Source organism: Diceros bicornis, chromosome 30 (assembly GCF_020826845.1).
Source record: "Diceros bicornis minor isolate mBicDic1 chromosome 30, mDicBic1.mat.cur, whole genome shotgun sequence".
Lineage (NCBI taxonomy): Eukaryota > Metazoa > Chordata > Mammalia > Perissodactyla > Rhinocerotidae > Diceros > Diceros bicornis.
The window spans coordinates 4,942,787-4,967,528 of NC_080769.1; the positions used below are offsets into that span (position 1 = coordinate 4,942,787).

Below are 24,742 nucleotides of genomic sequence, written 5' to 3' on the forward strand. Positions count from 1 at the left end.
GTATATTTCAATCAACTGAAGAAAGGCCATGTAGCTGCTGCAGGTGGCATAAGCTGTGGGACCAAGGTTAGGCTGCATCATATCACAACTAGGTGTCAGTAGCTGGGCTGAGCTGGTGGGAGGCTGTTTCCAGGGCCAAAGGCATAATAGGCACCTTGAGAGATGGTAACATGCTCAGTGCTTGTGAGAGCCTCTATTTTCAAGAGATCTCAGTACCTGGTGACAATAGCAGCTCTAATGGCATATAGTGGGGGGACTAGGGCAGTTTCTCTCATCAGAAGCCTATGGACAACTAAAGGCCCTCTTCCAGAGAGCCTCAAACCACTGCCATCAGGGTTAGAGGCCTCCTGCATGACAACTGGTTGTTTTATGGAGTTTAAGGACCCCAGGCTTAAGTTGGATTTGAACTAATTCCTTTGTTGTGCCAAACTTAGACCAATGGTGTTGTCCACTATAACCCTGAGGGTCAGGATCTTTCTTGCAACAGACACAGATGTGGCAGCAGCAGAGTTACTTAGGGGTCCTGGTGAGCCCTCTGCAATGCTGCTACCTACTGGCTGCACTTTTCTATCTCTTCTTTCCCTCTGAAATAATTGCTCTTTAACCAGTGACCATCTGATGGGCTCAGCTCATTCACAAGGTTTAATCATCCTCAAATCCCCAGACTCCCCTAATGTGGAGGCGACCCCAGCCTCAGTCTCACCTTCACTCTAAACACACAGATAGTTTCCACCCAAGACATAACTCGGGACCACATTAAGGAGGGCCTCATTCCCAGACTCCTGCTCCTAAGAGAACTAAAACTGCCAACTCAGAGTTCTCTGTATACAGAACCCAGGCTTGGTGGAGTCAACAATGCAACACAGGGCAGCACAGCACACAGGAGGAGCTGCCCAGCAAGCAGCAGCTCACAGTGCAGAAGATTCCAGGCTTTCTTATCAGTCTGTCCAGATAAGAAGGCCTAGGGGAAAAGGGAGGGGTGAGTTTTCAAAAGTCAAACACCATTACACTCATTACAAGAACAAACAGGGGTAAGAAAAATAGGCATTCACACTGGCTTGTTTTTATATAAACAAACACTAACAGGATGATGAAGCAGTGATCAAAACTGGTCATTTGAGGGGGGCTGGAGTGAGAGCAGAGGAGTGGGGCAGGACATGGAGGCAGGGAGTCTTCTTAAGTTAGTTTCCTTTCTTAGGAACTGTTTTGATCTTTCCACGCATTATTTATTTAAAATAAGGAGAGAGATTTATATACACTGATACCGGCTCAAGACAAGGTTGACCTGGGGGAAGCCATGTTGTAGAAAAGAAGCCCTATTGTAACTTTGAATGACCTCTGACTAACTAACCCAGCTGGATCTGCACCCTCCAGGAGATCTAACTGCTCTGTGGATTTTATGACCCCTGCTCGTGCATGTACCTCCCAGCTGCAATAAGATGATAACTTTGTTCTTTCGAGTTCCTTAGGAATGTGATGACCCCCAAACAGAGAGTCTATGCTGATAGCCATCATTAATGAAAACTGAAAGATCTCGTGTGGCAACTCCCAGTCTGTAACACCAGAGGGTCAACATTCCTAACCCCCTCCCCTATAACCCACCGGCCTATATAACTGCTGTGAGACTTTGTGCTCCTTAAGATGGTTCTTTCAGACGTTAGTCCGCCATCTTCCCCCTTGATAGCAAGCTGTAACAAACTGCCCTTTCTTTTCCACCATCTTGCCTCTTGACAATTGGCTTTTGTCTTGCGAGCAGATCATGCCCTTTGTGCAGTACCAACACCATATTTTCCTATGCTTGATCATTATTTTTAATTAACTTTTGCTTTTAAAAATTAATTTAATTTTATTGGACAGCCACATGCAAAAGAATGAAAGTGGACCATGTGCTATCGCCATTCACAAAAATTAACTCAAAATGGATCAGAGACCTGAAGGTGAGACCTGAAACTATAAAACTCATAGAAGAAAATATAGGCAACACACTATTTGACATTGGTTTTAAAGGAATCTTTTCGGATGACATGCCTACCCAGACTAGGGAAACTAAAGAAAAAATAAACAAGCGGGACCTCATCAGATTAAAGAACTTTTATAAGACAAATGAAACCAGAATCAAGATGAACAGACAACCAATCAGCTGGGAGAGAATATTTGCAAAACATACATCTGACAAGGGGTTGATCTCCATAATATATAAAGAACTCACACAATTGAACAACAAAAAAACAAACAACCCGATCAAAAAATGGGCAGAGGAAATGAACAGACACTTCTCCAAGAAAGATATACAGATGGCCAATAGGCACATGAAAAGATGCTCAACATCACTAATCATCAGGGAAATGCAAATCAAAACAACACTAAGATACCACCTCACGTCCGTTAGAATGGCTATAATCACCAAGACAAAAAAACAACAAATGTTGGAGAGGATGTGGAGAAACAGGAACCCTCATACACAGCTGGTGGGAATGCAAATTGGTGCAGCCTCTATGGAAAACGGTATGGAGATTCCTCAAAGAATTAAAAATAGAGATGCCCTATGATCCAGCCATCCCACTACTGGGAATCTATCCAACGCACCTGAAATCACCAATCCAAAGAGGCTTATGCACCCCTATGTTCATTGCAGCATTATTCACCATAGCCAAGAAGTGGAAGCAACCTAAGTGTCCCTTGACTGACGATTGGATGTGGTATATATGTGGTATATATGTGGTATATATGTGGTATATATATGGTATATATATATGTGGTATATATATACAATGGAATACTACTCAGCCATAAAAAAAGACAAAATCGTCCCATTTGCAACAACATGGATGGGTCTGGAGCATATTATGTTAAGTGAAATAAGCCAGAAAGAGAAAGACAAACACCGTATGATCTCACTCATATGTGGAATATAAACCAACACATGGACAGAGAAAACTGGACTGTGGTTACCAGGGGCAGTGGGGGTGGGGGGTGGGCACAAGGGGTGAAGGGAGTCATATATATGGTGATGGACAAACAAAAATGTACAACCCAAAATTTCACAATGTTAGAAACCATTAAAACATCAATAAAAAAAAATAATTTAATTTTAATGTTTCTACAAAGGAAACCACTCCAAGACTTAATCCTTTAAACACTAATGGATACAAAATTGTAAAACATAAAAAAATTACAAACCCCTTTCTCACTAAAAGGACAAGGGACATTATGGTTTGTCCCTCCACTATATCTCACACTGGGGATATTTTCAGGAAGAAGTAGCATATTATAATACAATAGAGGTTTGCAATTAAGCCCTGCAATAAACCAAGAATTCCAAAGTTTTGCATAAGGTTTGACCTATTTCCTCATATCAATGCAAATAGAAATTCAAGTGCTTCTTCCTCACATCCATTAAAATAGGAAATTCATTTGCTTCAAGAATAGTATAGCCTTTTAAATGTCAAGGTTCTCTAAGGACATGGACACACAAAAACTGACCTAAAAATGGAAAAGGCACCTGAGAACTTAAATACACCCATCTCACATCTTGAGGTTCTCTTGCCTAAATGGAACAAAAATTCTATTTGGCTGCACAATTTTCTTCCCTTACATGATATCTCTCCACCTTACATTTTAAAACCCCAAGTACTAATAGAAACTAGAATCAAAGGGCTGCCATCTTCACCTGATAAAGGAATTTCCAATCAGCTCATAGAAGCAGCCTGTTTGCCTACAGTTCAGAAGGAAAACCCACACTCAGAAAGTTGATCATATTCCCAAATATAGGGTCTAAGCACTCCCAGTTGAGATGTAACCCCTAGAGTGCTGTGTGCCTGGTGAAGGAGGGTGGGGCACCTGAGCAGCCACAGGAGTGAACTCTGGGAGCTCCACACACCCTCCCCTCTCCTGTGAGCATGGAAGCACTGCCTCCCCCAGGCTTCCATTCTCACAACTGAGGACACGCTCAGCCTGATTCAGGTTAAGGTTCTGACCCAAATGAACCCCCAAATTCGTAAACCCTCTGTCCACAGGACAGAACACCTGATCTTCACAGACTTCTCAATGTCCACAGTTCACGCTCTCAGTGCACCTACAGTGTAGATGGAAAACTCAAACATAACATTTAAAATGTCCAGGCCTAAGGAAGCATGACCACAACCTCAGAAAGGGCATCACTCCCCAACCCCCATGTGCACGTGCACCCCCAGCTTTCCAGGGCTCTGCAGCTCCTCTCAGTATAGAGGCTCCTTCCATGGGGGTTGTGAGCAGTAGGACACCTGCAAGGGGAGGCTCCCCAGGAAAAACAAGTGGGCCTTCAAGTCCTTCCTTTTGCAGGCCCAAGGGGGCCTTAGCTTAGATTCACTGCCCTCAGGCCTCTGCCCCCACTGGAGATGCTTTGGAACCTCACCATTATTTTAAATGACAGAAACCCAGTGTTTGAATAATCCAGCAAAATCACTTAAACCCAGCCTTTCCATGGAAAATAGGGAAGAAAATTGTAATTCACTTTTACTAGTTCAACTAGAAAACCCCAAATATCTATTCATTTCAGAAGAAAATTATAAGTTAATTATTATTTCCATGGCAAGAAATCACACTTGAACACTTGCAGTCTGCATGTCTAAGCCCTGGAATTTCATTTGAAAACATCCAAAGTAAAGAACAGACCGCAGAAACTTACTACACACACTAGGGGAAGAAAGAGTGAAACAAGTTTCTTAACAAATGGGATGTAACACAGGAATATTTTATTTTTTTTGAAGTTCACCTCTTTGTTGCCCGTTTGTAATTATTTCATACCGTCTTCCAAGCTCTATTGATTAAATATATTTACACTTACTGAAAAATGGAGGCCTAAATAAGTGAATAAATCTTTTCTACATCACACACCTAGGGAGTGGCAGTGCTGACAGGACAGATCACCTGGGAAAGTTTCTCAAGAGGAACCTCCACCCAAAAGACTTCCCAGGGGCCGGCCCTGTGGCTTAGCGGTTAAGTGTGCGCACTCTGCTGCTGGCGGCCCAGGTTCGGATCCCGGGCGTGCACTGATGCACCGCTTGTCAAGCCATGCTGTGGCAGCGTCCCACATAAAGTGGAGGAAGATGGGCATGGATGTTAGCCCAGGGCCAGTCTTCCCAGCAAAAAGAGGAGGATTGGCATGGATGTCAGCTCAGGGCCGATCCTCCTCACCAAAAAAAAACAAAAAAACAAAAAAACGACTTCCCATAGGATGTCTGTGCCCAGAAAGATCCTGGAGGGAGGGGCACAAGGATTTCCTGCAACATAGTTCCAGGTGGTTATTCTCTGCTTTCCTCTCATGTAAAATATCCACAGACCAATACAATCTTTATAAAAGAGTCATCCATGGGTAAACAGTTAAAATATTGGGTCTACTTGAAATGCACCACAGAGGATGAAGAGTTGATAATGATTCTGTGAACTGGAAAGGGGAAGCTGGGTTTGGGAATGTGGGGAGGGATCTGGAAATTTAGAGACTTACTGGCAGCCCTAGGAAGAGCTAGGCTGGGGGGACAGGGTTTTGGATTTGAGTGCCTGCTCCCCAAACATTTGGAAAACTCTGGAAAAAATAAGTGCCCCCTGGGGAGCCCCCTGGTGAGAAAGGAGGCACTGAGGACCCCATAGACCACAGTTCCTTTCACACATGAACTACAGAGACTAAGTCACAATTGTCCCTGATGACCCTCCCCATGGTCACTCCACCATCTGGGGAGACACTGTGCTGTGGGTGCAGAGCTGCCCAGAGAGGCTCTGGGGCCAAAGTCACTGTGTGTAGTGATGGACAGGATGCCCAGGGTCCTAGCTGCCAGCCCAGCCCCAACACTGTGGGCCAGAGGGGACTGAAGTCCAAGCAGTGCCATGGGCTGACTCAGGTCCACAGACTCCAGAGGTGACTGCGGGGAGGCCAGGTCCTGCCACAGCCAGTTCCCACCAGCCCCTCCTCACCCGGGGCCGCACACTCACCATTTCGAGGTCTCCTGCATCCCCCTGAGTCCTTCCTATGGCTCCCACGACCAGTGCAGATCTTGGCATGACAAAGGCTGTTGCAGAGCCACCAGGGAATGTTAAGGGGAGGTGTCCGATGATCCTCAGAGAGGCCTGAGGTTTTTATGGGTAATCTAAACTTAGTCGTTAAGAACAAGCAAATTAAATAGATGAAAGTAAGATAAAAATTTCAAAGGTAAACTTTTTATATAGCCTCCCCAAGTCTTTCTGGTAATCTGTAACCTTAAAGTTTTGCTGAGCTAAGTTAAATGATGAGTTAGGTTAAATTGATTGAATATCCAGATCATTTCCAAATAAGATGAAATACTGAAATGTGAAGTAGTGAACATACGTGTGTCCACTTTTTGCTTCCTTCTACAGAGGAATTAAAGATATTTCACTCTATTAGTAAACAAGTCTTGTGCCATGCTGAAAAATTTACTACAAGGAAGCACATGTTTCTAGAAATCATAAAAAGTATTTATAATGTGTCTGCCAATCCACTGAATGCTAATGTAAAAGTTCATAATTATTTGCTTCTAAGTTTTCACTAGAAATTAAAAATTTCTAAGGGTTAAAAATTCTAATATATGTAATTAAAACTACTAACAATAATAAGGAAAAGGAATTTTATTGTGTGGTCAGAGCTGGCTCAGATTGGAATAAATTTAATTAAGTAAATGAGTTTTTTTTTTCTTTTTTCTTTTTTTGTGAGGAAGATCAGCCCTGAGCTAATATCCATGCTAATCCTCCTCTTTTTGCTGAGGAAAACCAGCTCTGAGCTAACATCTATTGCCAATCCTCCTCCTTTTTTTTTTCTTCCCCAAAGCCCCAGTAGATAGTTGTATGTCATAGTTGCACATCCTTCCAGTTGCCGCATGTGGGACGTGGCCTCAGCATGGCCAGAGAAGCGGTGCGTCGGTGTGTGCCCGGGATCCAACCCGGGCCACCAGTAGCGGAGCGTGCGCACTCAACCGCTAAGCCACGGGGCTGGCCCAAGTAAATGAGTTTTATTAGCAAAAGGAAGCTGTTGCAAAATTAGTATTTGGTTTTCTCTCTGTTTAAATGACTAAGTTTTCTAGAACCATTGGTCTGCTCTTGATAATCAGAGATTATAAAAGGTTTGCTTCTTTATCTTTTTAAGTAATTTGCCTAGAGGAAAAAAACCCAAAGATCTTGTGTCTTCTTGTATCTTCTCAAAATAATCACCTATGTTTCATGTTGTCTTAATCAGGTCTTTGATTACTTAAACCCAATACTCTCAATATTAAAAGAGCTAAATTTTACTCAAGACTATGTAAACTTCTGTATTTGCCTTTAAAATCTTTTATTGTTATTTTGGTCAAACAGATAATTAAGTATTGTTTCATAATGACCTGTGATCCTATTTGGCAAGTATCTAAATCCTTTTGATATTTTTTACAAACTTCTCAAAAATCCTTCTCAAAAATCCTCAAAAATCCAAAAAAAAAAAAAAAAGGAAGTGTTTTTGACTTTGAACTAACTTTGGGTTTTTCCAGAGGGCCCCTAGAACATCTCAAAGGATTTGTTCTCTCTCTTTATAAAAAGGGAGATGCGAAACTAGTTAGGTGTATTTGATATGTTAAATTACATGGGAAGCATTGTCAAACAAGAATACTAAGTTTTCTTTATGTTGTGTCTACATAGGTATGTGTTCTAAGTGTTACAGAAATTGTGTGAAATTCCGGGAAATCTGATATGTCCTGGTATAATGTCTTCAGTCAAAATTCCAGTTATTATCTTAAAATGTTGTATGTTACAAAAATAACCAATTTTCCTTATCAATTCCATTATAATGAGCTCTCATTAGATCTTTAACCAGGGGCATTTTTAAGTCTTTTGTCATTTACAGAGAGTTATTGTTTTACTTACTCCGATGCTTTTACAAAAGTGCTCCTGGAAAAGTGCCTCATCTTCAAGGAGATTCAAGGAAAGGACTTTTTGACAAGTACAACTTTCTGTTAACTTTAAGATCATAAAAATGAACTCGTAAGAATAAAGACTGCTCTTCAGTCTTCTTGGAAGAAACTATACCAGGTCCTCCTCACTACCCAGATAACAGCCAAACTGCAGGGATTTGAAACTTGGATAGACCCCTCACAGCTGAAGAAGGCTCCACCTCACATGTGGTCCTGACAGATGCTGGAGACCTCCAAATCAAATCGACAAGGAAGAGAAGTAGCTCACATCCATGTAGACTGCTTCCTCCTAAGATGTCAGATCAAGACTTCCTACTTTAGCTAAACATAAACTCTTACTTCTTTCCTTTCTCTCCCTTAGTCTGGCATTGGCCTGGAAAGATAATGCCAACATCTGAATCCCCCAGGCCATTGTTACGGAGGGTAATCTCTGGAATTTAGACCAACTTTTTATATCAAACTAGGAGAAAATCTAACTGACCCCTGGCTGGAACAGGCAAATGCAACACTCCCTGTGAATGAATCCATTAACAATGCCACCTTAGTGAGAGTCATTTGTGCCCCTACAGAATTTATCTTTGCCTGTAGTGGTTATCATTCTCCTCAGGCCTATGAATGTCTGGATGGCTGGCACCTAACTGGGCAATGCCTCGTAGGTATCTAACTGACCCCTAACTTTTCACATGTAAACTAAGACATCTCACTGGTTGACTACCCTGTATTTACATCAAGTCAGAAAGGACCTAGCAGGAGGCATTCAGGACTCGGGATTCACTTCCTGTGACAGCGCCATACTTCCCTGGTTAAGAGCAAATGTAAATGAGAATATAATCAGAAAACCTCTCCTTAGCTCTTGAAGATATCACAAAATCCATTGCTAAGACAAGAGCTACCCAAAAAAGATCCTTAGACTCTCTGGCCAAAGTTGTTCTTGGTAGCAGGATAGCTCTTGATTATCTTTTAGCTGAACAAGGAGGTGTCTGTGCTGTGGCCAACACCACCTGCTGCACCTGAATTAACACTTCTGGGGAAGCTGAAACTCAATTACATAAGATCACTGAGCAACCCACTCGGCTTTTTAAAAAAGGTGACTCCTTAATGAGGTCTTTCTTTGACTCATTTGATTTTTGATTGGTTTGGGTCTTGGAGACCATGGCTCTAAAGTGCACTCCAGATATTGAGAACTATCCTGCTTACTGTAATGATAATAACCTCCCCGGTGCACTGTATTCTCTCAAAAGCTTTAAATGCATGTTTGCAGCCGCTAACCACCAAGCAAATGGTCTCCCTAAGACTGGAACCTCAGAAAAGGAATGAAGAGATGACTGATTAAAGACTGTAAACCTGAAGCCTTGACCTGTGAATGTCACAGGGGTTAAGCAAAAGCATCATGACCTCTGGATACCACCTGAAGGAACAACAAAAACAGAATTTCACAGCAGCAGCTGAGAGTGGCACTAATGCCTTGGATGTTGGTCACATCTCAGCTAACCTGAGTCTGATCTAAAAGGGAGAAATTGTAAAAAAGATAAAAACAGACCCCAATTGGAGTCATTTTTCTAGACCCATGTCACCAAACCAAGGCTTAACATCTAACCTAACTGCGGCTTTAACCTTCCCCAGGGATGTAGTTTTAACTGGTCAGTCTAGGATTTTCTGGTCAGCAGCAATGAGGTAATCTGCCACATGGGCCCTCTCCATCCCCCAAAGGAAGATGAGGTAATCCACCTAATATGACCTTTATGTCCCCAGAGGGAGGTAAGCTTGCCTAAAGTATTCCTTTTTTCTGTTTATGACTTCCTTGTCCTGCTTTTAAAACATTTTCCTTTCTGTAGCTCCTTGGAGCTCCTCTCTACTTGCTAGATGGGATGCTGCCTAATTGAGGAATTGCTCAATAAGGCCGATTCTTTAAAATTTACTCTGCTGAACTTTTGTTATTCAAAACTATTAAAAATAAACTATGGTTCATATACTTTTTTTGTTTATCACAAATTGTTTATTGTGAATATTAAGTTTCAAAAAATCAACCTGAGATTTAAAAGTGTGCCCGAAGGCTGCTCCTAGCATGAGTTCTAGCATTGGCTTCTAGATTGCCCATGCTCATGCAGATAACAATGCAATTCATTTCATGTAAGTCTTTTCAGCATTTATGTAAAAAGAACAAATTATAGTAAATATTTTTCTTTCTTCCCTTCGACATGCAAAGGTCACGTGGTTTACACTATGAAATGTGCTTTGCTTTCTTGTTCATGTAAAATAAATCCTGCACCTATTTTCACATCAACGGTGGTGTGCCACCAGCACGTGTGACGGGGAACACTGGGGAGCTGCTGCTGCTGTCCCTCCCCAGGCTGTCCCTGATGAGAGACAGGACCCAAGGGTCAGCAGGATGTCAACCTCCAGGCCATCAGGCTACAGGGTACCCTGGCCCATAGTCCACCCATCATCACATTTTCACAGACTCTTAGCTCATTGCCAGTGGTCTAGCTGCCTGGCAACAAGAACAACAAGAACAACGGCAGCTCTTTATCCAAGGTCACCATTTTGGGAGACAGCACTCTGGGATAACCTTGCTCATAATAACTCAGATACAAAAGAAGGTCACACATGTCTCTGCACATCAAACTGCAGAGCCTCACTTCAACCCTCAGGCTGATAAATAAGTTATAATTTCTGAAACACATACTGACACCTCAGTTGCACCCAGAAGCAGGGAAAACAAATGGGGGGATGCAGGCTTCTCAGTATGAAGACAGTGAGGGGCCCCTATGTTCCCATGGGAGGATGTGAATGGCTTATTTGAATAATTCTCTGGACAGACATGGTAATGATACCCAGTAAGCTACAGACTGATAAGACTGTAATACAATTCTGTAAAAGTGTAACACTATACTATACACTACAAAACTAATTATACATGTTAATTATACATAATATATTTTACTTATCTATGATATATACTAATTATATTTAATACTATACAATATGCTACCTATTATATATACATGTAATATACTATATATACCATATATATAAATACATATATACTGTATCCTACATTCTCTCCATATATATACACACACAGATACACACTATATGCAGCATTAGATAATTTTATACTATATACTACATTATAATATAGTATACAAATACTCCTTTATAATATAGATGAAAAAAGGCTACACAAAATACTAGTACAGTGAATCCAGCAATATATAAAATGACCTAAACACCATAACCACGTGGGATTTAACCCAGGAAAAGAAATGTTGGTTTTCCATCTGAAAATGGATTAACATAACAAACCATTAATAGAATCAACATCAAAAACTACAGGATCATCTCAATAGATACAAACAAGCATTAGACCAAGTTCAACACCCCTTCACAAGGAAAACACTCAATAAACTATGATAAACTCCCTCGTAAACTACCTCAACCTGAAATAAAGCATCAGTGAAACACCCACAGCTGACATCATTCTTGATGGTGAAAGACTGAAGGCTTTCTCTCTAAGATCAGAGAGAAGACAGAAATGTCAGCTCTCACCAGTTCTACCCAACGTGGTAGGAAAGGTGCTACCAGGACTATTAGGCAAGAACACGGAAAAAAAACCACCATTCCAGATTTCAAAAGACATACACACAGAGCCCCACAGACAGAAACAAAATCAAGCAGACCTTGTCATGGCACATATAAGAGGACACACACAGACACACAAACTCACAAATCCTCAGAGTTCACGGTTCAGAGACACATAGACGTACCCATAGACACACAGAACCCAAGCCCTCTGCACTCCTCCCCACTTTTCTTTACTCTTCAGGGCCAATCACCACCAGACACATGGTCTAATTTTACTTATATATTTTCTTTCTTCTCTCGTAAAATGTTAGCTTTAAACCAAACAGGGATGTTTGCTCTGCTTTGTTCACCAAACCACCCACCAGAAGGGCTGTCACATCAATCCTTCTTGCACATCAGGGCTCAGAGAGAGACACACACACATTCACATGGAAGCTTCACACAGACCTCATCACAGGCCCAGACCTTCACACAGTGCATTGTTCTCACTCCCATCCCACCTGGTAGAGGGGTGTCTCCTGGCTCCCAAGCCAACCCCCAAAGAGGGTGTCTCAGCTCCTCCAGATGGGGAGGGAATTTCACCCTTCCTGACACCACACAGGACAAAAAGCACATCTCTACAAAAAACACAAAATGGGAGACTGGATGGCAGAGTCAGGGCCCAAAAAGGCTGGAGTCATGATGTTCCAGCCCCTCTCACTGCTACAAATGCATCTAGAAACTCACTCATCATGAATTGTCCCTTTGTCACTTTGCTTTTCTACTGTGAGCTCAGTGAGGGGACAAAGGTGACAATCTCCTCACTCAGCACCCATGTCCTCTGCTGCAGGCTCCTTGGTAAACATCACCTCTGCTGTGGACTCATATTCCCACAGACCTCACTCAGTCCTCCATGGTGGCTCAACCATCTTAACTGAACACTTTTTCCTTAGGATCAGTGTCCAATTTGTACCCTTGAGATTGTAATTTATGGAGATGACTATGTGACAACACAAACAGGCCAATGACATTGAAAGACTTTTGCTATGTACATTTCCCAAGATAAGGGGGCATGCCATGCCAGGCAGGGTCACAGGGAATCAGAAGTGGGACAAAAACCTAGGCCACAGCCTTTATTTGGGGTTCCATAGGAAATGTAAGTCAGGGCAGAGTATAAGCACCTTTGGACTGGCTACTTTGAACAACTCCAACACACTTTGGAGTGTAGGGACGGTGCTTAGTCATGGGGTACCTGGCTCTGGGTTGGTTTAGGGCAGGGGAGCTATCGTCTTGGTGTGTGAGAGGTGGATAAGGAGGTCTGTAGCGACAGGGCACTGGACCGGGTGGTGTGCACATGAAAGGCCTGCTCCAGACAGGCTGTCCACTGCCAACGTGGAGTTAGGTCCCCCTGGGAGGGGCAGTGTCTCCCCATGTCTGAGAGGCCCCTGACAATGTGAACAGATCTTAAAAGACAAAATAAAACACATGATTAATACAATCAGAAAGAAGACAGGGATTTGTCTGCTCATGTCAGTTCTAATTCAACATGGTGAGGGAGGTGCTACCAGGGCAATTAGGCACCAAGTGAAATAAAAGCATTCCAGATTTTAAGGACATACACACACAGCTCCCCAAACAGACATACAAAATCTCACAGGCTTACTCACTGGACATATATGTGTACAAACCCACACACAGACACCCAAAGTCACAAACCCTCAGAGACAATGGCCCAGAGACACACAGCCCAGGCCCTGAAGAGGGGAGAGTCAGGACCCACGATGGCTGCAGTGATCATCGTGTTCCAGCCCCTCACGCTGCTGTGATCACTTCCAGAAATGCGCCCCTCACCACACGCCCCTTCCTCACTTTGCTTTCCCAGTGGAAGCTCAGCGAGGACAACAAAGGTCTGTGCGTCCTCACCCAGCTGCCGTGTCCTCTGCTGCAGGCTCCGTGGTCTGTGACCCATCACCCCCTGAGGTCTCACCTGCGAGTAGACGTCGGGGAGACAGCCCTGTGGGCCCTCCTCACCGAGGCCTTGATCACTGCCCCGCCCTGGAAAGTTCACTGACGGGGGGTGGAGGCCTCGGGACCTCAGACCCCAGGTCTCCCAGCCACAGAGACATCACCTTGGGGACCCAGGAAACCAATGGAATTTGTTGAAGGAGCAAGTTGGGATGTGGATTGGCTCATTTCTGCCTCTTCCCTTCAAGAAACAGTGGGTGTGGCCTCCAACAAGGTGGAGACACCACCTCTTGTGCCTGCGCACTTCAGGAAAGGCAGAAGTCCTGCCATTTCCCACCACTTCCTTTGGCGTGGTATCGGTTGCATTCTGGAAGCCATGTTAAGGAAGGGGGCCCCCGCAACTCTGGAGGGTCTGGCTGAGATTACCATTTCCTACAGGTCTCAGGGCTGGAACTCTGTAGGGTGAGTCCTGTTCCAGAAAAAGTAAGCACTGGCCTTGGTGCACAGGCTCCAAATTCACTCTAGAGGCAGGTTCTGAAGTGAGGAGGCTGGGTGTGGTCAGCACATGAGCCACTGAAACCACAAGGTGGAATGTACCAGAGATCTCAAAGTGATTTAGGTACCACCAGGTGCCTAAGGGACTCCCAGAGCTGGGACAAGGCAGCGCATCTCTTTTTGACATTCTTGGTGGTGGTATTGAGACTATTGTGAAACTGTATTTGTTGTGATGTTTATGTGACAGTGGGGAGTATTGTGTTCCAGGGGCCTGTGCCTCATGACATGGGATCTGGGTTCTGCCACTGCCTCACCTCACAGTCACCTGGGGTTGCAAATGTGAAGACAAATACAGGAAATCTCATTTAAAATGGAGTCAGGAAGCCCTGAAGGGGGAGCTCTCATGCGCTACTACTTGCCATACCTTGCAGACCCCAAACACAAAGAAGTGTACCTCCCATTCCCCAACAGGAGGAAGCTTACTCTACAGACACAGCAGGAGGAAGGAAGAATTTCTCCTTACCCAGCAACAGCCCAGCCAATGAGAAACCACCATACTCAGCCAATTAGAAAACACCACACTCAGCCACTGTCACCACCCTGAACTCTCCTTCTCCTTCAATGGACTTCTGTTCCAAACAGCCCCTCCCAGCTTCCTCCTTTCCTCTATAAAAGCAAGGCCATCTGTTCTGTTCTCCCTACCTGCTGATGGTTCACCATAGTTTGCATGTCCTGAATTGTACTTCCCCTGCTATTCCTGAATAAACTCATTTTACTGGCAAAAAAACTGGTTCTTTTGATTTTAACGTCAACACGAAGTAAATTTCCAGAGTGGGGCAGATGTTGCATTTAAATATGTTTCCCAGCAAGCGGGCACAGAGTAGGGTTGAAATGGGAAACTTAAGAGCTGGAAATGGCCTCAAGACCCGCTCTGGGAAGACATGATGTTGATGCCCAAGGGTTAGATGAGGATGCACCCAGGCAGATCCCACTGTGGAGATGTGTTAGATGCACCTTTATGTTTCAAACCACCGCATTCCCAGGACGTGACCCGAGAAAGTTGGTATCAACTCAGACAGATGCTGGGAGCCCTATACACTGGGGCTGTAAGCTCCGAGTCTCTAATCAAGGCTTGGTGTTTCTGGTGTCCAACCCCCATGCTGAAGCCATCTAGGAGCTGGCCAAGAGTTGCCACATTAAAACAAAAGACGTTTGATCACTCTTATCAGCCAAGTAATCCCAAGGGCTTCAATAGGTTTTTCCTAGGAACTGAGGTCAAAGACCAAATATCTTCCTTATTACATCACAGGAAGTCAAGTCCAGGGACACAGGCTCACTTAAAGATTGAGACCCAATCACTGGACTAGAGAATGCTTCCCCTCTGCCCAAACCTACAACGATATCAACTGGGCTCTTGATTAATATTAGTGGACTACACTGAAAGAACTAGATGCTTTCCAGTAACATTAGGAAGAAGGCAAGGATGTTCCATCCCACCACTCCTAGACAACTTTGTAGTGGAATTCTTAGTTAATTCAATTAGATACAAAAAGGAAATAAAAGGTACATAGATTGGGAAGCAGGAAATACAACTGTCCTTGTGGCACAATTTTGTCTATGGAGAAAATCTCAAAGAATCCCCAATAACCAAGAAACCCCTTAAACTAAGAAGAGTGTAGTGGGAGGCTGAATGATAAAATGTTAATATATAAAAGTAGATTTTTTCCTACACATCCACACAAATATAGTGAACTCATCTTTGACAAACGACCAAAGGCAATTCCATGGGAAAACATAGTCTTTTCAACAAATAAAACGAGAAAAACTGGCCATCCAAAGGCAAAAAAAAAAAAAAAAAAAAAAAGAATCTAGACACAGACTTTGCATTTTTCACAAAAATTAATTAAAAATGAATCATAGATCTGAGTATAAAATGTAAATCTACAACACTCCTAAAAGACGAAAGAAGAGAAAATCTAGGTGACTTTGGGTTTAGTGATTAATTTTTAGATACAATACCAAAAGCAAGATCCAAGATGGAAAGAAATAAATTTGACTTCATTAAAATTAAAAGCTTCCGGGGCCGGCCCGGTGGCGCAAGCGGTTAGGTGCGCGCGCTCCGCTGCGGCGGCCCGGGGTTCGCTGGTTCGGATCCCGGGCGCGCACCGACGCACTGCTTGGTAAGCCATGCTGTGGCGGCGTCCCATATAAGGTGGAGGAAGATGGGCACCGATGTTAGCCCAGGGCCGTCTTCCTCAGCAAAAAAAGAGGAGGATTGGCGGATGTTAGCTCAGGGCTGATCTCCTCACAAAAAAAAAAAAAAAAAAAAAATGCCTTGCATTATAAAAAAAAATTAAAAGCTTCCACTTCCATAGTGAAATACGATGTTTAGAGAATGAAAACATAAGCCACAAACTGGCAAAAAATCTTTGAAAATCACTTATCTGGTAAAGGACGGGAACCCAAAACATCCAAAGAACTCTTAAAACTCAACAAAAGGAAGACAAACAACCAAGTTAAAAATGGGCAAAAGATTTGAACACACACTTCAACAATAATATACAGATGGTACATAAGCACAGGAAAAGATGCCCAAAATCATGTCATGAGGAAATTGCAAATAAAAGAAGAATGAGGTATCACCAGACACTTGTTACAATGGCTGAAATGAAAAACACTGAGAACACCGAACGACGGTGAAGATGGAGAACAGGAACCCTCATTCAGTGCTGGTGGGAATGGAAACTGATATGCCTACTTTGGAAGAACGGCAGTTTCTTAAAAGTAAGCCTACACTTACAAAAGATGTAGCAATCATTTTCTTCAAATTTACCCAAATGAGTTGAAAACTGATGTTCACAAAAACCCCGCACACGCACGTTTATAGGAGCTTTATGCATAATTATCACGACCTAGATGTAACCAAGATAATTTCAATAGGCGAATGGATAAACAATCACTGATACATCCCTAGGATAAAACATTCCTCAGTGATGAATAGAAATGAGGTTATCAAGCCACAAAGACATGGAGAAATTCTAAAATCATTGCTAATGAAAGAAGCCAATATGACAAGGCTACACACTGTGTGATTCCAACCATGTGACTTTCTGGAAAAGATAAGGGTAGAAGGCACTCTAAGCTCATTGGTTGCCAGGGATTTGGGGGTGGGAGGGAGGGATGAATGAATAGGTGGAGCACAGGAGATTTTTAGGACACAGCAAGTATCCCATATGATCCAGAAATGATGGAGACAGGTCATTCTACATTAGCCAAAGCCCAGAGATTGTATAACACAGAGTCAACACTAATGTAAAGTGTGAACTCTCATGCATCAAATTGGCTCATCAAATGCAACAAATGTACAACAAGTAATACAAGATATAAAATATAAGGCCAACTGTGTGGAGACAGAGGGGTTATGTGGGAAACCTCTGTACTTTCTGATCAAGTTTTCTGGGAACATAAAAGTGCTCTTAAAAAAAAGTAAAGTCTACTAGGAAGAAAAGGACAGATGCATTAATAATCACCCCTGATGACTGACTGATGACATAAACAGACCTTCTTTCATTCCACTAATTTGAACTTATTTCAATAAACCATTATGGTGCTCGGTAACGCCTGCACCCTGAGACTCAGAAGAGAGGAGAACCTTCCACTGAATGCCTTGTGAAGAGCCCAGCATTGTATACTCTGAAAAGTGAAATGAGTCCCTTTGTTACTATCAGTAGTGTCCGGAACTGCCACGAGGATAAAGAATGCCCTGGTGAGGAATGGTGTGTGGCCTTCGTATGTGTAGAGACGTGTTACTTTGATTTCTGTTGTAGGTAACTGTGAGACATGAGATTCCTGGAGTTCTTTTCCACAAAGGGGCAACTCTCAGGGAATCACTCACAGTCTGTAACGTCTGCAGCTGGAGCAAATTGTTGGTTGGTGCTAAGATGACTGCTGGATGTATGGTCAGTGTGATGACCAGCCCTTGTGTCCACTTCTGCATCAGAGATGTCCCAATTAAGACAGGAAAAGCAGCAACTCTGCCTGAGCTCCATGTGTACAAATGCGGTGATATCATCCTTAAGTCCATGAACTCCCATTGCTTTTCACTCAGGGAGTCCTCAAGACATCCCCCAGCAGCCTGGGGTTCTGGAAAAGGTGACCTCCTTCAACACCATGGCACCTGGCAAGGGACTTGAGGACAGAGAAGACCACCCCCTCCTGCAGGTAGGTTATCCCAGAGGGCCCAGGCTTGGCTCCATCATGTCTCCAGGGGGTCTTAGTACCCATATTGGGCTCTTAGAGTACTCCTTCTAGGTCCCAAGTCAAAATGGACTGATGGTCCCATGCTCAGGGCCATCTACTTGCTGGATCGCCTTACAAGTAGAGGTCATTGTAGCTCTAATGGCATATACTGTGGGGCCTAGGGCAAGTTCCTGCATCAGAAGCCTATGGACAACTTACAGCCATCATGAGTACACCAGGAGGATGATGGAAGGTCACTGAGGCCTCTATAGTGAAGGAGTCTCTGAGGGCACTAACAGGAGTGTTGGTTGTATGACAATTTGAAGACAGTCTCCAGACATTTGTGGTAGGGGTGCCCACTTAAGGTGGCAAATTTGCAAGTAAAAGCACAAATGGGCTCAAGTAGAATTTGTATACAAGAAATATGTTACCTCTGGAACAACAAAAGAACTCAGTAGATGTTGTGGGTACTGAGGGGAACGATAGCTATCTCTTCATGGTGTCAGAGAAGGAGCGGGTCTCAGATTATCAAATAATTTCCAGAAATTTAACAAAGTTGTCAGGGCCTCACATCATGAGTGGCAATGTCCCATCCACTTTTTGTGAGCTCCTTTATCAATATGTGTATGTCCTGAATGTCCTCAGAGGAGATGTCATTAATGTAACCTCATACCTGTGTTCTTGGAGCAACCAGGATGCAGTTCAGATCCTGCTGCAATGACTGTGTGGGAGGGCACAGCTGTTGAAGATCCATGAGGAGAACCCAGTAAAGGTGCATCATATCCCTTCAGAGGGGAAGGCCAAGTGCAGCTGAGAGGCTGTTGACATAGGCACTGACAGAACAGACAGCCAAATCTGTGAGAACAGGATGTTTATCAATTGCTGATTGGTTGTAGTCAGTAATTTCCACACTGTTGGGGACTGGGTATAGAGTTCTGTGTGGTGCAAACACAGCTGCAAGGTTGAGGTAAACCACTCTGTGGTGTCATTCATTCTTTCCAAGCTTAACAGGACAAATTGGGCTGTGAAAAGAAGCACTGGGAATAATCAATCATTTGTTAACTAGGGTTTCTGTACAGTTTTCAATCCTTCAAGGCCCTGTGTATTTTACATTGGGCCATATTATCTACACTATTTGAGGGGTAAGTCACTTGGGTCCCAATTTGTCAAACCAATTTGTAAGTGGTAAAGATTTCAGTTAATTTTAATTCTTGATCATTGGATCAGAGCTTCCCAGCTCACCATGGGACATTTTAGGACAATGGGTGTTATGACCATGGAGAGTTTAGGCAAGACCATAGTTCTGATGGCAAAGATGAAACACTTGTCCTATTTGTCCTCTGTATTGTATTCATTAACACCCCTAAGATCATCAGGGGTGTTGCTTAAATTTAGTGGGATCCCAGGCATAACTGTAATTTGACCCCTAGCGTTGATTAACTGCTTGAATGAAGGTTTGTGAATTAGTGCATTACATCAGATAGCAAAATTAACTCAGAACCTGTGTTGTAGAGGCCCAAAAGCCAAGCAGTGTACCTTTATCTGTTTTGTTATGTAAATTATTTTAGTATATTCTGGATGTCCAATTGGGTCAAATTGTGGCCCTTTGATTCACTGTTTTATCTATTGTTTTCTTTCTTTTGATCTCTCCTGTTTTGTTTGCTTCCTCATGGGATACACTTCAGAAGAAAGCGTGCCTCTCCACCCCGGTATTTATAAATTTTTTTCCACCCAAGAGCCTCAAAATAGTGCCATCAGGGTTAGGAGCCTCCCTCATGACAACTGGTTGCTTTATAAGGTTTAAACCCTGGGCTTAAGTCAGGTTTGAACTAATACCTTGTGCCACAGGGGTGCCGTGAGTGTTGTCCCCTATAGCCCCAAGGTCAGGATGTTTGTCACAGTAGAACAGGGGCAGCAGCAGCAGAGGTATTTAAGGGTCCTGGTGAGCCCTCTGGTGTTAGGAGTGTGGACTCAGCCTGCCACCCACTGCCTGCCTTTCTCCCTGTCTTCTCTTCTTTTAAATGACTGCACTTTGGGCTGGCCCTGTTGCTTAGCGGTTAAGTGCACGCGCTCCACTGGTGGCGGCCCCGGGGTTCCGATCCCGGGCGCATACCCACGCACCGCTTGTCAGGCCACGCTGTGGCAGTGTCCCATATAAAGTGGAGGAAGATGGGCACAGATGTTAGCCAAGGGCCAGTCTTCCTCAGCAAAAAAAAAAAGAGGAGGATTGGCATGGATGTTAGCTCAGAGCTGATCTTCATAAAAAATAAATAAATAAATAAATAAATGACTGCTCTTTCAGGAGTGACCACTGATGAGCCCTCTTCTTGCACAGGGTACAGCCCCTGTCTACACCCCCATCCCTGGGGAATGTGAGGTCAACACAGCCTCTGTCACAGCTTCACTCTAACACACAGATAAACCCCAGCAAAGACACTGAAACAAGACCACTTTAAAGAGGCCCCAATCCAATAGCCCTGCTGCCAAATGCCTATAAATTCTTCAAACTGGCAACTCTGGTCAGCTGAACCTTGCACTGAGGCTTGGTGGGTCAACGCTGCAACACGGGGCAGCACAGCTCACAGCACAGGCTCCCCAGCAAGCCGCAGCCCACAGTGCAGGCCGCCACCAGGCAGCAGAGCAGGTGAGCAAGTCAGAGCAGGAGAAGACAGACCCACGGGTGGAGGTCATGTCTGGACACGCTGCTCAGGGCACAACTGTTATGGTCACTGCAGAGGGGTGGGTCCCTTGTTGAGACTGATGCCAGTGTGGCGCGTGCGCACACACACACACACACACAGAGTTGGAAAAGGCTTAGGGCTCATATGATAGGGGTCTGAGGGGGAGGGCAGGGCTGGCCTCTCAAGCAGCTCTGGAAGGGCTCAGAAAGCAAGGAATGGAGCCTGGCCTGGGTGTGCACTGGGCTTGGGGGTGGGGCCGGGGCAAGAGTTCTGCACACAGGCAGGGGCTTGTGTGGTGGCATCTCCTGCCTGCTCCAGAGGAGAGAACACCCAGGCTTTCTCATCAGCTTGTCCAGGTGGGGGCACAAGGGGAAGAGGGTGGGGTGGGGCTGAAGCTGTGAGCAGTCATGCAGAAATGTGGAGTCTGACTGCTCACTACAAGGACAAAGTGGATAAGAAAAATATGCATTCTCAAATTATTTACATAAAGAAACACTAACATGAGTCTCAAAAATGATCAAAACTGTGTATTTGGGGGTGCTGGAGGGGACCAGGATATGTTGGCAGTGAGTCTTTTTAAATTAGACTTTGATGTCTCACGAATTTATTTCAAGTAAACAGAAATTTATATTCTTTAATTTTAACTCTTATACATAGGAAATCATCCTAAGATTGAACTTTTTAAAACACTAACAGTTACAAAACTGTAAACCATACAAAATAAAATTTTCAACTCTCTTTGTAACTAAAACGACATGCAGCATCCTAGTTGGTCCATCCCCTATATCTCGCACTGAAGGTATTTTCAGGAATAAGTGGGGTTTTCAAAGAATTACATAAGCTTTCAGAAGATTTCCTCACATCCGTTAAAATAGAATTTCAATTATTCTAGCCTTTTAAATTTTGATGTTCTCTAGAGGCATGCACATATGAAAACTGATCAAGAAACGAAACAATTTTCTTGCTTTCTTCACATCTTATCTCTCAACCAACTTACAGTGTCAGGTCCCAAGTGCTAAGAGAAACTAGAGCCAAAGGGCTGCACTATTCAATCGATAAAGGAATCCAAAGGAAAGAAACACAAATACTGGAATCAGCAGATAAGCAGCCTGCTTCGCACGGGACAGAAGGAAAGCCACACTCAGAAGCTTCCATATTCCTGACCCTCCTGGTTGAGACAGAACCCCTGGAGTGGGTCAGTCCCTGGTGGAGGAGGGTGGGGCACCTGAGCAGCCACAGGAGTGAACTCTGGGAGCTCCACACATCCCCTCTCCCCAGGGAATAATGCAAATGCTCCCTCTCTCAGGCTTCCCTTCTCACAATGAGGAAAACTCAGCTGGACTCAGTTTAAGGTTCTGACCCAAATGAACTCCCAAATTAATGGACCCTAATCCAGGACACAGAACTCCTGACTTTCACAGACTTTCTCAAAGTAAACAAATTACACTCTGAGTGCATCTACCTTGCGGATGCAAAACTCCAAGTCTAGAAGTAGGTCCAAGGAAACCACAGTTACAACCTCAGAAAGGGCATCACCCCCACCCCCATGTGCACGTGCACCCCCAGCTTTCCAGGGCTCTGCAGCTCCTCTCAGTATAGAGGCTCCTTCCATGGGGGGTGTGAGCAGTAGAACACCTGCAGGGGAGGCTCCCCAGGAAGCACAACTGGGCCTTCAAGTCCTTCCCTTTGCAGGCCCAAGGGGGCCTTAGCTTAGATTCATTGTCCTTTGTCCTCAGGCATCTGCCCCCACTGGAGTTTTTTGGACCACTACTGATATTTTAAATACACGAACACAGTTTTGAAAAGTCCAGTTACAACACTCAAACCAGACTTTATGTGGAAATGAGGGAAGAAAATTTTATGGCACTTTGCCGGCTCAACAAGAAACCCCACAAGAATGTATTGCATTCTGGGGGAAAAAAGATGTTAACATAGTATTATTTCCATGACAAATTTTTTTATAAACTATTAAACATACTTGAATACTTTAGGTCTGCAAGTCTAAGCCCTGGAAATCCATTTGAACTCACCCAAGATAAAAGAACAGACATCAGGGCCGGCCCCGTGGCTTAGTGGTTAAGTGCGCGCGCTCCGCTGCTGGCGGCCCGGGTTCGGATCCCGGGCGCACACCAACGCACTGCTTCTCTGGCCATGCTGAGGCCGCGTCCCACATACAGCAACTAGAAGGATGTGCAACTATGACATACAACTATCTACTGGGGCTTTGGGGGAAAAATAAATAAAATTATAAAAAAAAAAAAAGAACAGACATCAGAATATTAGTACCCCAATGGGAAGAAAAAAGGGAAAGAAGAATTAGTACATGCAATGTAAAACTGGAATATTTTGTTTTCCCTGAAATTCACCTCTTTCTTGTCTCTTTGGAAATATTTTATACTGTGTTTCAAGTCGTCATTGAAAAACAGACTAAAATAAACTGAAGAAATCTTCTAAAGGTGACTAACTCAGGTAGGGACAGTGCTGACAGGACAGATCATCCAAAGGGTTTCTCAAGAGGAATATCCAACCAAAGGATTTCCCATAGGCTGTCTGTGCCCAGAAAGATCCTGGGGGGAGGGGCACAAGGATTTCACACAACATAGTTCCAGGTGATTATAGGCAGCTTTTCACTCATGTAAAATATCCACACACACAAAATAAATCTTCTAAATACAGCCATCCATTGACTGTGAGAAAATGATAATTAAAATATTGAATCTGTTTCAAATCCACCAATGAGGACAAATAGTTGATAATAACGCTGTGAATCGAAGGCAGGAAGTTAGCCTTTAGGAACGCACGGGAAAGACTGGAAATTTAGGCATTTGTTACCAGCCCTAGGAAGACCTACACTGGCGAGACGGGTTCGTGGATTTGAGACCCTGCTCCCCAAATATACGGAAAATTCAGAAGAAAACGGATGCCCCTCTGAGGAGAAAGGAGGGACTGGGGACCCCACAGACCACAGCTCCTGCCACGCAGGAGCCCCGGAGACCGAGTCACGACTGTCCCTGATGTCCCCCCCGTGGTCACCGCACCATCTGGGGACACGCGGGGCTGCGGGCGCAGAGCTGCCCAGAGAGGCTCCGGGGCCGAAGTCGCCGCGCGCAGTGACCACAGGACGCCCGGGGTCCCGGCTGCCGGCCCCGCCCCCACGCTGCGGCCGGAGGGGACTGAGGTCCGAGCGGCGCCCCCGCGGACTCGGGTCCGCAGACTCGGAGGCGACCGCGGGGAGGCCGGTCCCGCCACGGCCGGTTCCGACCAGCCCCTCCTCCCCGTCTCCTCACCCGGGGCCGCACACTCACCATTTCTAGTCTCCCGGGTCCCCCTGAGTCCTTCCTATGTCGCCCACGGCCAGTGCAGATCACAGCGTGACAGACGCTGCGAGAGAGCCACCAGCGACCGTTAACTGCAGGCGACAAGGCGAGCACCGCAGGAGCGAAAAGGGAAGTCCGCGTTGGGCCAGACACTCCTCCCCCAAATCCTGACTCCAGGCCGAACTCTCACCATCTTTACGTTTCCTGGGACCCCTGGTGTCCTTCCTATGACTCCCGCGGTCGGTACAGGTCACAACCCGACAGAATAGGCGGCAGAGCCACGTAGAGCCTTTAACAGCGGGGAGACGCGATCCCCAGCGTGGCCCGAGTGAGCAGCAACTTCCGGGGTGGGTGGGGCGCTTCGTCCCACCCACCTGCCCCGGCGCCGCCTCTGATTGGACAGTTTGCAAGACTCGCCCCCTCGTGTCTGAGGGACAGCCCCCTCAGTTTAGGTGTGGGAGCAGAACGCCAGCCATACATAACTCGTCCTCTGCAGGGACGCTTGCATTGAAAGCTAGTGATCCTTCTTTACAAACACACACAGTTGGAAGTC

At 44.6% G+C, this 24,742-nt stretch overlaps 1 protein-coding gene across 1 annotated transcript in view; it reads right to left on the reverse strand.

Moving 5' to 3' along the window:
* The window catches only part of LOC131394532 (zinc finger protein 791-like), a 33,484-nt gene extending 8,977 nt beyond the window's left edge, over window positions 1–24,507 (reverse strand). Inside the window, exons 1-2 of the mRNA XM_058525908.1 lie at window positions 22,903–24,507; window positions 18,865–19,046 (exon numbers count right to left, since the gene is read on the reverse strand). Coding sequence (XP_058381891.1) covers window positions 18,865–18,972 — 108 coding nt within the window. The 5' untranslated portion in view covers window positions 18,973–19,046; window positions 22,903–24,507. The remainder of the gene's footprint in view (window positions 1–18,864; window positions 19,047–22,902) is intronic.
* Window positions 24,508–24,742: the final 235 nt, after the last annotated feature.